General features: G+C 42.6%; 1 protein-coding gene across 7 annotated transcripts in view; it reads right to left on the bottom strand.

The window, feature by feature from the left end:
• The window catches only part of ttll5 (tubulin tyrosine ligase-like family, member 5), a 54,507-nt gene that overhangs the window by 18,005 nt on the left and 22,979 nt on the right, over positions 1–13,523 (bottom strand). For 4 of the 7 annotated variants that reach the window (XR_012766755.1, XR_012766756.1, XM_075448059.1 and 1 more), the window contains exons 15-28: positions 13,136–13,221; positions 12,574–12,615; positions 10,751–10,858; positions 10,566–10,657; positions 9,931–9,993; positions 9,145–9,293; positions 8,633–8,888; positions 6,793–6,910; positions 6,207–6,353; positions 5,993–6,084; positions 5,712–5,860; positions 4,894–5,457; positions 4,629–4,816; positions 2,665–2,792 (exon numbers count right to left, since the gene is read on the bottom strand). Coding sequence is in view for 5 of the 7 variants with exons in the window: in XM_075448059.1 (XP_075304174.1) it covers positions 2,665–2,792; positions 4,629–4,816; positions 4,894–5,457; positions 5,712–5,860; positions 5,993–6,084; positions 6,207–6,353; positions 6,793–6,910; positions 8,633–8,888; positions 9,145–9,293; positions 9,931–9,993; positions 10,566–10,657; positions 10,751–10,858; positions 12,574–12,615; positions 13,136–13,221 (2,182 nt within the window). In the remaining 2 variants the exon portion in view is untranslated. The remainder of the gene's footprint in view (positions 1–2,664; positions 2,793–4,628; positions 4,817–4,893; positions 5,458–5,711; positions 5,861–5,992; positions 6,085–6,206; positions 6,354–6,792; positions 6,911–8,632; positions 8,889–9,144; positions 9,294–9,930; positions 9,994–10,565; positions 10,658–10,750; positions 10,859–12,573; positions 12,616–13,135; positions 13,222–13,523) is intronic. The other 3 variants (XM_075448060.1, XM_075448061.1, XM_075448062.1) reach the window with 3 other exon arrangements.

Genomic DNA, 13,523 nt, shown 5'->3' with positions numbered 1-13,523 from the left:
AATATAGACTAAATTAGCAACGGGCAAGTTCAGCATGGCTTTCTGACACTTTGCAGGAATAAACAATCATTTTTAACCTCTGCATGTTCATTGTGAGTGTTTTGATCAGCTCACATCACTTCACAAGTGCTCTGAATGGAATTCTTCATAAACGTACCAAGATGTCCAACACCGGAAGTGGTCACTGTAACTGTCAGGGCACGAGCACGAGCACATGGTGCATGGTTCAAAGCCCTTTGATTGTCAGCGCACAGGGTTTAGGCAGGAGTTCTGAGAGTGCTGATGCAGCATACCTGTTAGATCCTGGCAGCAGCACTTCAAAGAGCCGTGCTACTCTTTGAAACCCATCACACTTCACCCCTGTGGTTGCAAAAAGAGCCAGTATGCTTAACAGTTTCAGTATGTTTGGCACAAACCATCAGCCCAAGTGCAGGGGGAGGGGACTCAGGAAATTCTGTGTTTTAAGAAACAGAGTCGGGATGAAATCAAGACAATTTATCCTAATATCTTGTTAAAAACATTTCAGTGCAATAATGCCAAACCAAAGGCCGAGGCACAAGAGAGCTTTTTGTATAACAGGCCAGCTTCTCTCTGAATGTTGGAATTATTATGCTGAAATGTGAAAAGCTGAAAGGTACACCCGTACTAACATTTATTCTTTGATGAAAGAAGAACGAAAACAACATATGGAAATTAAATGTCGAAAATCCCATAAGATAAATGGGATCCATCACAGCACTGGATCACTCAAAACGTGATTTCTGTTTCCACAGTGTCATATAAAAGTTAGATGAAGCCATCTGTAAAATTATAAAATCTATTAAAAGTCTCTTCTTGGTTGGTGGAAATAAAAACATTTTAAAAAGGGAAATGGCCAGACATTCCTGGAATACCCTGACAGCTCGATATATTTAAGGGCTGGACTGGAAAAACAGAGTCCAAGACCAGGGCCAAGCTGTCTGAGACATTGCCACTCACGTATTAACAGAGAAAGAAAAGAGGAGACTGCCGACACTTACCCCTTGTTGAATTATACCTTCAATCACGCGCGGGACTATAATCCCTGTCTGCTGCCAAACACCATGACAATGTCATCATTTTCTGTCCTTCTGTTTCCTTCCTCCTCTTCTCATAATAATTTGACAGGGGTGAGGAAGGGGGTGAGGATAGGGGAATTTGTGCACAGAGGCGAGACAGACTTTGTGGGTATTGACATTGCTCCACAGCCTCCAGCACTCCTCCAACACAACGTTTTAAGCTGCCAGCATGCTTTACACACTGAAGGTTCTCTGCAGCCAATTTTACTGCTACTTAGTTCCACAAAGCCCAATTAAAAATGGAACAAAATGCCCATTTCCAGGGATAGAGTTGAATTAGCCTGCCTAGAGGGGCGTTGGCGCAGCACAGTTCTTTTCCAAAGACCAACAATCTTCAATCTAGAAAATCGACAGAGACCATTAAAAAGGCCTTTAGACTCTATTGAGTGTGACCAAATAGGCTACCACAATTTAAGTGTCTTAAGTAAAGTAAAAATAAAATAGATTCTACAGAAAATCCTCAGGACAGTAATTTGGTCAGAGTGAATTAATACCTGGACAGATTTCCTAAAGCCAACACCAATATTCATCTCAAGTATGAAAAAAGAAGCCTCCCTAAAATTAAACTCAGTGTTTTCACACTTTAAGCCTCATGACAGATCCTGATAAACAAGAACGGCTGTGTATGCTATGTGTGGTGGCTCGAGCATCTGCACACATCAACGCAGCATCTCAAAATTGAGTCTGTCAAGGGAGAGATGCGCTGTTTACCTTGACATTAAATTACATTACACTGTGATATGCTATTACCTATGTGTTGTCTCAGGGAACAGCAAATATAAGCAGCCCACGTGAGCACAATGGTGAAACTTGACCAAAAGTAGGGCTAAGGCAGCAGAGATGAAGTGAAGTGAGATGAGAGTAAAGGTTTGATGATAGGAAAATAACTAACTCTAAAGAAGCCAAGTAGCATGAAAGAGTTGCTTTAACAGATTCTCACGGGACTACATGCACTCACTTGTTGCGTTTCTTTCATCAAGAAACTCAAGAAACTTAAGTTTACAGGAGAAGAGGTCACCTTACCATGAATTCTACTACAAATCCAAAATGTATATGTGTAGACTATTAAACACGCTGAAATTGTAGAGGAATTATACACAATCCATCAAAGTGATGGCACAAGAGGAGATGGGATTTGGTTACGGGATATCTGAGATTTACTGTGTAGATTGATTTCCGTGCAGAGTTTGGCACTGAATGTTGTTCTCAAATTCGTCTGTTGGGGGTGAAATTTAATCTCAACACCTTCAAAACTGTTTGAGACAGATGAGGGAGATTATTTTGCAATTACATGCGAGGAAAATCTGGTGTGCACACCCTGCAAATGGATGAAGTAGGGTGCATCTCGAGGCCAGAAATTAAAACTTTTGAAACAAAGATAGCAGATCCATATATTCTACTCGGGATAGGGAGACTGTTTTTAACTCATTTTACCTGGATAACTGAATCATATCATTACTAACCCATATCAGACCAATGTTATTCAAAGCAGATAATTGTTATATGTCAACAGATGTCTGCGAAGACCTCGAATAACCTTGTTCATGCTGCATCTCTTTGAACTCACCCTGTGCTGCGTAGCTGATCTTTTCCAGAGTGAACAGCTCTCACAGGCCCTTGGCTTGCAGCAGCTTTAGGGTTCGGTGTGAAACTTTCTCTGCTCAGCCCCCTGTTAGCCAGGTTCAGGTTGGTCAACTGTAAACAGAAAGGCACACTTGAATGTACTGTCATTACACTTGTTGCATGGAGGGACTCAGCAACTAAAACTCTTGTTATGTCACTTTAACAAAACTTCTAGCTACCAGTGAACTCCACATCTAAAGAAATAGACTTATTCCTCCGTCCATTAACCACTTCTGTTTCTTGTATCTCTGTGAAATGTACACCCAGAACATGGCGCGGCTCATCTTTGTTTAGCACTAAATCCAGCTGTCCCCCCGTCCTCCTCCTCCTCCATCATCCTTAACAGAATCAGTTATCATGACTCCCCAGGCCAAATGTGTTTGGAACCACATCAGCACTTCTGCAGAGAATGCACTTCTGTGCTACTCTGTCCTCTCTGGAGAATTATGTTCAGAGAAATCTAATGGGAAAATTAATCATACCGCTGTGGTATTTTATTTACTTTATTTCCTCCTGTGCGCTATATGTCCCATGGGAAAATTGTAGAGCTGCCAAGCCTTGCACGTTGTAAAAGAAAATGTGTCAGCATGTTGTTGCACAGCCACAGCTCCAGTTTACTTGTGAAGGTACATCGGCCGTATTCTTAAAATGTGTTTAATCTAATGTGAATGTATAATATGAATATGACTATACCATGACAAATCTTCTGAGAGCAGTCACAGTAACTATGCTGCTCCATCAAAGTTCGCTATTTGTGTATTACAAGGCTGTCTTTATAGTGTGGGCATAGAAATACTCACAAACTGGTGAGATCCACCATCATATCAGTGCATCACTGAACAGCAGTAGGATGGTGAGTGATGGTGACCATGCCTGGTTTTACTCAATTTCAGTCTCTTTTTCTGTTTATATGGCCAAGCATGAGAGTGAGTAATTACTCAAACCCCAAGGTCAATCGTGCACCCCAGCGTTGTTCATGTTTACAAAGTTCTCCATTTAGCCCGGCAAGTGATTTAATGACTTCAAATCTGAGCCCTAAAAAAAACTGCATGTTCTCTGAGCCTTTAAGTGCCAAACACTGGAGCATTTGACTAAGCTGCTGCCATGCCCTGGATTAACTACCCCAAGAAAATACAGCAAACACTCTTCAGATAGACAGAATAATGTACAGTCACAAGGAAGCTATAAAAACTACAGTCTGTGTGGTCTGGTGCCATCACAAAAAACTGACAGGAAAAAAAAAAAAAAGGAAAAAATGCAGCGAAGCAGAGGAGGAGGTGGAGGAGAAAGACGAGGGAGGAAAGGTTGAGGGGCTCCCAAAGCTGAAGGCCAAACCATCGGGGAATATAGGACAAGGTGGTGATGGAGCCAGCCAAGCTGCCACTCCCCTGCTCAGTGCCAATTTGCCACATTCCTCTATTTATAAGCTTCAATTACCACAAAAAAAGTGGCTGCCTGTTAAGTATCAACAGAAAACACTCCCCCATGGTGCATCTGATAATGAGACCTCACAGGGAGCTGAGGCTTGATGCGGCTCACCACTGTTTAGGCTGGCCAGCTTCAAACTGCAGTTCCAGACCCACCCCCACAGCAGCCCCAGCCCACAGGCGAGCTGAGGGCTAAAGGTGCGCGGTACGAGGCAGCAGACCCTCCGGCTCCAACAGGTCTGTTGAAAGAATGAGTGGCTAGATGCCGCTCATCAGCATTGGGGTCTGAGCCAGATTTACACATCAACAAAGAGAATGATCAAAGACCTCACAGTGAGAGGCTGCTGCTGCGGAGGGGCCGGATTCTTCTTCCGTACATGAAACATCACACAGATCGGCTTACAGTTGCTTAATAACTTAGCATAATCTCTAACTCAAAGTAGCTGCAGTTGTGGAATACACTAAAGCACAATGAGCTTACGTGTTGTGTCAGCAGGTTAATGTTACTGGAGCTGGCATAGTGGCGAGCAACCTGCTTATCTGCCAGTTTCTGCAGGGCTGAGATGAAGGCCTGCTGGTTAGACTGCGCCTGGGCAGACAGAGAGTGCAACTCTTTGAAAGCCCCCGCTGAGTTTGACTTGAGATTGCTGGAACTGCTCCTCCTGATCACTGAAAGAGCAAAAGCAAAAGCTGATGACATTATTGGGAATTTGGTTGTAACACTGCATGTAAGGGAGTAAGCTTACCTTGTTCTGCAGATGTGGGTCTAGAGAGCTTCTGGCTATAGATTTGCGTGGCACTTGGGACTGAGGAAGCTTTTCCAGAGCTGGATGTGTACATAGTAAAAGATTTAATCCTTCTGAGCACCTGGTTTGATGCTGAAGTAGAGCCAGTGGGCGTTGCAGTCCACATAACTCTTGGAGGTTGTGCGATCACAGGGACAGAGGTGTATGCAGGAGGGTCAGAATGGTTCTCTGAATGGTAAAAGTGAGACTTTGCCAAGGACTGTGCATAAGACGGAGGCTGAGGAGGTGGTGGCGGTGGCGGGCAGTGAAGAGGAACAGATGCTGGATCATGAGAGCAGTGCTGCAGATGAATGTGCGTGCAGTCTAAAGTCAGGGGAAAACCGGAGGCGTGCTGAGACGACTGGACATCTGGCTGAGTTTTACCTGTCGTAGCCTCTGCCTGTTGTTCAGCAGGCAACACAGACGACTGACTCTCCGTGGCCTTGATGTCTGGGTCACTGCTGAGTTTCCCTGTCGAGAGCGAAGACTCTGAAGCATTCGAATCCTCCTTGGCCACAGGCAGTGCTGTTCAAAGGGGGAAAGAAGCCAGAGCTCTGTTATCATCGGTTAGCCATTCCACAGCTCTGACACACATTTGTTTTCCCACAATGAGCTCTAATCATTTGAAGCTGACCTGCTCTTCACCTCATATGATTTTTTTTTTCCCTGTCTCTTTTTTTGGGTTTTCAAACATAAACGATTTTTGTTTACTGCGCTTGAATGATAAAGAATTAAACACAAACCAGATATATTGACAGAAAAACATGGACGGGGCTCACGTTTGGAATTCTCACCGTTGCCTGAGTCTTCTGGGAAATTCATGTCATGAATGTCTTTCTTTATACCACTGACTTTAGTTCCAAGGAAGACGGTGGCCGATTTGTTTTTCTGTGTATAGAATGTCAGTACTTCCTCCAGATCGTTTTCACTGTAAATGAAAAAAAGAAAAGAAAAACAAGATGTGAATGAATATACCAGACTGAGATCCCTCTCCAGTCGGTAACATGTATAACTGAGGCAGTAAGCCAACGGAAGTAAGTGAGCATTCAAATGCACTAACCTCGCTGTACAAATGTACTCTTGAAATACATTGTGATTAACACAATGCTCCTCGTCGATTTTCTCCTGTTTTTTCAGCATCTGCTCGGTTTCCTAAGAAGAGAAGAAAAAGGCAGCTGTTGTACTTGGCTGTTTGAGTGTAAATAGCACACAGTGTTGCGCTCCCCACTCCAAACTGCATTTCAGTGATTCAACGTGGTTCTGGGAAGGGTTACCTGGTTGTAACAGTGGATAAACTCTCCTAACTGGTGGGACAGGATGCATCTGCGGTCTTGGAGTGGTAGCTGGCGATTGGGCAAAACAACCTTTATGTCCTGCTGAAGATTACTGGCAGCTCTTCCCAGGAAGCGGATCACCAGCTCCTGTGCAGACAAAACACATGTCTGAAAACACTGTCATTATCTGCTATTGCCCTGAATCACTGACTCACCTTGTTGCAATTTAAGTCGCCTCTATTTTTTCCTTTCAGGGTTCATCCTTTTCAAAAACTAGGACTTTTAAACTTAAGGGGATAGAGATCGTTTGGAGTCCACACTAACTTTCCTGAACTGTTTGAGGTTAGTGGTGATGATGATGATGATGTATGCTGTTACAATGCAGACTTTCCAATCAGACTCACTTTTGCAGTCCGATTTTTCCTTCGATGTGGCCACATTCACATTTCAGCTACAGCCGTATTACACATGAGTGACAATATAATTATAAGGAAAATAAAGTACATACTAAGGAAACAATGCTTCGGGCTATTCCACCCCTTCTAATTATTATTAAAAGAAGATTTAAAAATGCTTAAAATTTTACCATTTGGTCGGTGTCCTTCTCGGGCCAAGCTGGCACGGTGTTGGCTCTGTTCTCCGCTAACAACCTTTGCTGGACCCGCTGCAAGTAAGAGGAAAAAGCCATTCGGGCTTGCACTTTGCTGAAGAGGAGAGTCAAAAGCAGAGCAGAGAAAAAAAAAATCAAAAACCGCAGAGGTGGAGAGAGACGAAATAGCAGTTTCAAGATGATCCAAGATTACAGACAGATAGCATCACACTCCAACAACACGTGAACTTTAAGGATGGACAAATTTATGTTGGAAGAGCAAAACAGATATATTGTATAAGGGCAGATACTTCTGTAAAAGAGTTAAAGTGGTGGATGCTCCTGAAGTCCTAGTGTGGTTCAACAATCCCCTTAAATCTGTGTCTGTTAGAAGACAGACCCCATATGCCAAATCCATCAAAAGATAGATGATCATAGGTGCAGGACTGTTCTGATAAGCTGGAAAGGGGCTAAATGAACTGGGTAAATGCACAGGGTGAGACAGAAAAGCAGCATAGAATGAGGGCTCACATACAAACGGATGAAGATTGAAGTTTTGCATTTATACAATACATTTACTGAGCAGCTTACTGAGCAGTTTTCATGTTTTTGAGCAATGTTTAGTGATGTCTTGGCTGGGACAGTGGAGGAGTTAGAGTTTCATCTTCTTATGTGCTGTGCTGCCAAAATGTTTCCTTTGAATTCTTTCTGATTTTGTTGTTTCTGATGCTTTTTGGTGCGTGTGTTGAAGTCCAACTTCAATGAAAACTGTAACAAAATTAAATAAATGAATAAATGGATCCTTTTCAGTTGGAATCTGTGATAAAACAGTGAGAACAAGCAGTTGGAGTCATTCCAGCTGCCGTCATGCATCCCGAGAAAAGTGAACAAACAAAAACAGGCATGTATTTCTATCTGACAAAAGATGTTGACAGACGCTGTAACTCGTCCACCATCAGTACGATAATGATAAACTGTCATCGCGGCCCAGGATACCCTTTAGTGAGTGATATCAGAAAACTGAAGTTGAAAAAAAATGTTTTAATAAAAGCTGTCAAACACAAACAATGATATGCCACACTATAATTTCCCAGCTTTGTGCACAGCCCCGGCAAGCACTGAGGAATTTCTACAAACTCAGACTTGTTGTTGTAATTCCTTCACAAATTATAATTTCACGCACTCGTTTAAAATCGTCAGGAGACTTTGGTGCAAGTATGAGTGCATACAACTCATCGTGTTTCTATATTTGGGACAGCGTGTTGCGGAATTCTTCGTTTACAGTAAAAATGTCCGTGGAGTTGGAAACCTTAGGTAAAAGTCAGCTTTTAGCTTCCACAGAAGAATCAGCTATTACTATTGCAAACCTACAAGATTAGAGCTTGAGCATCAATAAGCTGCCCACATTTTAAGACTGAATGAGCCCTCTGGTCCCTTCAATTGATGAAACTGTTTTTTTTAAGCCAATATGTGGGTGGCTGTGTGTTTTTTGGCATATAAAGATTTAATAAAAAAAGCAATGACATTTGCTGAGTACCAGAAAGCACTTCAGAGGCAGTAGTTTGGACTGTTGTGAGGAATTAGAACCTGTGGGTCTATCTGTATTTTGTCTCTTGGTTTTAAAGTGGTAACACAGGGAGACACACGCACTGCTAAAACAAACCAATAAAATATAAACCATGGTCTGAAGTTCTTCACATCCCCTCAAGTCAGTGCAACTTCATAATTATTCTTCTGAAATGGGGAAGACTGGAAATGTGAGGGAAATGGAAATACAGCAAGGGAGGAAGATGAGGGAAGCAGCCAACATGAGCGGCAGCCCAGAATACAGACTGACCTGAGGTCCCACCCCTGCTGAAGGATGTTGAGCAGGTTGACTGTGGGCCTGGCACCGTGCATGGCTGCCTCTGAGCTGGACAGAGCCTCGTTGTGGCGGCGCTCCAGTGGTGTGGCCACTTGTTTTCTTTGCTCTGTTACCAAAGCCCTGTGTGAGACTGGCTCAAGAAGCCGTTTTACCTCCTGTCTTTCCTCCTGAGCACACTCCTCTGCCTCCTGATGGCCATTCTCAGTCAGGGAGGCCTTGGATTCCTTCCCTGAGGTATGCAGCAGTGCAAGGAAAGACAAATGTCAGTTGCATCACTGGCATTTTGGATATAATATACGCTTAGGCTTGAAAGAGGCTTTTTATTGTTGCTGCAAAGAAATGAAATCATTCAGAGTCATATTTGGCCAACCTTACAATGACACAGGGGAGTTATTTATTGGAACCAAAAGTGCATTAGCATGTGATGTTGACCCACTAGCTGCAGTCACAGCTTTCTGAACTGAGGCACAATACATCAGACCTACCGTTTTTTTTCTTCCTTGCAGTGAAGCGATGAGTCAGGTGGCGCTGTCTCCTCTTTCTCGCCTCAAGAGACAGCAGCTTCCTCTCGTACTGGACAACGTGACAGCTATGGACTGTGTCCACCTGCAGCTGCACATTCCCGTTCACATTCCTGAAAGACAGAGCCAGATGTGTCAACGCATTGGTAATAACAACAGCAATGGTGATTCATATGCAGAAAATCAGCAATTACAAAGCAGAGCAAAAGCCTGTAATTTCTGAGCCAGTTCTGAAAACTATTAGTGAGGTTGAGCGGCCTTTCCAGAGGCTTGATGGGCCAAAGCAGAGAACGTGAATGGAAAAATATAACAGCAACTGAGGTCTCACAGCAACAACCACCCCCTTAATCTTGTTACCTAAAGAATATGAAATAATAATGGTTGGATTTAATTGGGGGACAAAAATCTGGTCAGTGAGGGTGACAGTGAGAGAGTCAAAGCTGTGTTTAAGACCTGAACGCCTTTATTAAATCTAATAATCTAAATGCATGTCATTTTATAATAACAAAGATGTGGTTCAATAAGAAAGGCACAGTTCATCGTTCCCTTCCTGCCACCAGATCGACACCACAATGCCGCACAGACATATGGTGCGAGCTGGGAAAAGTTGATTGTGTGCTTCATCTTTTCAGCCATACCCCTTACCTATCCAATCTAAAGATAAAACAAACACCACGTTAAAATCCAGGCATTTCCACAAACTGATGGAGAGATCTATTCCCAACTCGCAACCACAATGGAAATGCTTACCTTTCATGGAAAAGTCTGTTTGCCAGCATGAAGTTCATTGACGTCTTGGACTCCAGATATCCACTGGGAGAAGAAGATAATAGGAAAAGTATAAGAATCATAAAGGCAGGGGCCTCAATGAGCCCTGACCTCCTTATTTGTGGCTAATGAGTTAAGACGAGGCCTCTGTGATGCAGCAGCTATGGAAGCAGTTGCTATTAAATGTGGCAATATTTTCCCAGACCGCTCAATAATATGCCTTTAAAAATGCCACAAAAATCCCTGCTGCTTAGACAGCCATGGATCTAATCAAGCAACAAATCCCCGTACAGGCATGTAAATTGTAGGAACAAAAATGGATTTCCTCTCTAAAGAGGGGCATTTCAATATAAGTCACTATGGGATCATTTTGTGGAACGCAACACACCAAGTTCGACAAATATCTTCCAACAAGCAATCGCCAGTTACTTTATTTGTCTGGATGTTGGTGTAGTTATGGTCAGGAGGAGCTCTATGGTCTGGCTTTAAGATGATGATTCCATTAATTCATAATTAGACCCCTTTTATCTGAGGACAGTATTACTAATGAGTGGCAATACACGCAAACATTTAGTGGACTGCAAGTTATCGGTGGGTTTTTTCTTAGCTCCGATTACCCATAGAGCTCCCATGTATCTGCAGTAGGGAAGATCCTCACGAAACCTCCTCGTCGCTCATATTCTTCCTTTATCCTCCTTAGCACTTTGATCTAAATTAGAGACAGAAAGCAAAACACAGTTTCCAAAAAAAATAAAACATTTTATGAAGCCAATACTCCCATAATTTTTCCACCCCGTCTCACCTCCTCAGCGGTCAAACTCAGAGTGCTGTCTCCATGGCTGTGTTTAGCTCCTTGCTTGTCTTTAAACCCCTCTGTTTCTGAGTTCATGGTTGATGTGGGCCTCTGTCTCTAACGGATAAGATCAGCGACAATATCATTTAAGACCAATACTGATTTTTTTTTAAACAAAGTGGGTTCATCAAAAGCAGAATGAACTATAACCCCGATTCCAAAATTATTGGGCTGCTGTGCAAATAGTGAATACATTTCATCAATCAGTATAAATAGCAGTAATGCATTGTAGGCAATGCAGGGTTCGGTGTCTTGCCCAATGACTATTGGACATGTGGTCTGGGGAACGAACCACCAGCTGACTGCTCTTCCTTCTGAGCTATAGCCAGCCAGTTCCTTGAGCACTGATATTACAAGATGATAAGAACCTGTATGGTTCCTCTTCTCTCTTCTTTAGTCCAGAGGATGTGGCATTTACAAAAAAATGAAAGATTCTAATTCCAACCATGTTCCTTGAGATGTCTCCATATTCTTAGGAACTTCTCATGATATCATACACTATAGATGATGGAATATTTAAAGCCTTGTTCTAAAATTGCACCACAGTTTGTTGATGCACTTGTTTCACAGATAGCTGAACCTCTGTCCATCTTTACTTTGGAGAGCCTCTCTAAGGTGCTCTTTTCAAACAACGTCATATTACTGAACTCATACCTTTCAACATAATTCGTCGCATCGTGATCCTCTAGCTATTTCTTTCTAGTACAACATACTTTTTCAGCCATTGCTGCCCCTTTCCCAAAGTTTTTGAGATTTGTTGGTGTCAGCAAATTCTAGCTGAGCTAATAAATCTCATGAAACAGTAAAATGTCTCACTTGCAGCATTTGATGTGTTTTCTGGGTTCTGTTCTGCTTTATGGAATATGCAAATCATTGCAATATGTTTCTATTTACATTTTACACAGCCTCCCAAATTCTTTGGAACTGGGGTCTTAAATGATGTTTATAAGGTTGTAAAGGTAGTCCTACATTCCTGTAGAAGAAGTAAACTCCTACCGACAAACATTAACTTTTAAAACATAATTAATTTACATCTATGCGTTTCATCTCCATTTATGAATGAAAAATGTGAAAACTACACTGCTGGTTGCCAGGACCGCCCTCTCCTCTTTTCTGCCTGTTACGGAAATAGAGCATTTTTGCGATGCTTTTGTATTCTTGGCGGCCTCCGTGACTGACAACTTTGGCATGCAGTTTGGAACTCGGGCCAAATAGTGGGGCACAACCCCACACAATCACATACAAATTTGTCATCTAAATAGCAGGGGATTATGTTTAATTTGACTGACGCAGCTGGGGGGGTACATAGGCAGCCAAAAAGTGACGAGCTGTAATCCCTCAGAAAAAGCCTCAACTGTTGCCCCTGATCAGAGTGAAAGGGAAGGACAGGTTATTTGTAGACCCCATGTTTTTTAACAGCCTCTGTGACAGCCCTGGTGTAGCACTGGGCTTTATTTAGTTACCCCAGGGCAACCGAGACTCTGTGTGTGCAGTAAAGTTTCTAACTTGTTGAGTAAAGTGGTGCATTGCAGCATCGGAGGCACTTTCTTCCAAAGTTCATTTCGCTAATGTAATTAAGATTCACTTTAACTACAGCATTAGGAATCGATATATGCCATCTGTCTGTCAGGATGAAAAATTGTGAAGCCACATAATCAAATCAGTAAAAAGCAGCAAGCAGTTTCTTACCGGTAATGCAAAAAAGGCATCAGGGAATTGCAAAGGGACAAGGCAAAAGAAGATTAATATTTCTGAGTCAGGACAAAACTTACCAGTCTGCAGTGTGCTGTGGCTGTCGGTGCAGAAAAACATTTCTGAGTGAAGACATTTCATCAGCATTACTCTTTCGCCCTTACAAAGGCACATGCAGACAGTATGCAAACCACATCAGCATGCTATGATGAAACAGTGTTACTGTATATCTAAACAAGCTCCTAAACACATTTTAGGTGGAGCAGAAATCTGTCCAGTTTAGTAATCTTTCCCCAGCAGTGCTGCGTCAAAACTTGGTGCAGTAGTCGAACGAAGGAGCCAAAAACATTAGCTGTTGTGGCATCATTAAGCAACACGACCCAGAGAGAACATTACTCATTTGATTAGAAATGATAAAACAATAAGGCGCAGCGTGCAGCTCTTACAAACTGATGTCACTCAAACACTGTAATTGCATTAGCAGTTGTTTTGCATTACAGTGAATTTTCCATGAGGCTAAGAGAAAAGCTCACTGGCAGTGGCAGGAATTTACTCCGAGAAACAAAGGGAATGAAGACAAGAGTGTTTCGAGAGGAAGGGTGAACGAGTGCACAGGTCTGTGTGCGTGTTAGTGTTCTCTACCTGCGCTCTCAGGCCTGCCGGGTGCTTTTCAAGGGAGACTCTGTCAGAGCGAGGCTGTCTCGACAGGGGGTCCTGACACACAAAGCCTGCAGAGACACAGAGGAACCACAGAGGGTTATATTAATCACATTTTGTTTCAAACATGTTACTCATTCCCACGACCTTCAGATATTGCATCAACTCTTTAATGTTTGTGCAAGATGCTTAAGTATAATATATGGAGACATGGAGATAATAAATCAAACAAATCAAAGGCATTATGTTATACATATATTAGGGACTGCACTGTTTTGACATGGTGACAGACTGCTGCCCGAAGCAACCACGGCCCCCTGATGTGGACCACAGAAAGGCTTTCTTGGTTAAGGAAACTGTCTCACATCTTTAG

Source organism: Odontesthes bonariensis, chromosome 17 (assembly GCF_027942865.1).
Source record: "Odontesthes bonariensis isolate fOdoBon6 chromosome 17, fOdoBon6.hap1, whole genome shotgun sequence".
In the NCBI taxonomy this organism is placed as follows: Eukaryota; Metazoa; Chordata; class Actinopteri; order Atheriniformes; family Atherinopsidae; genus Odontesthes; species Odontesthes bonariensis.
Note: the sequence above shows the minus strand (reverse complement) of the source record. Positions and strands in the feature narration are given on the sequence as shown.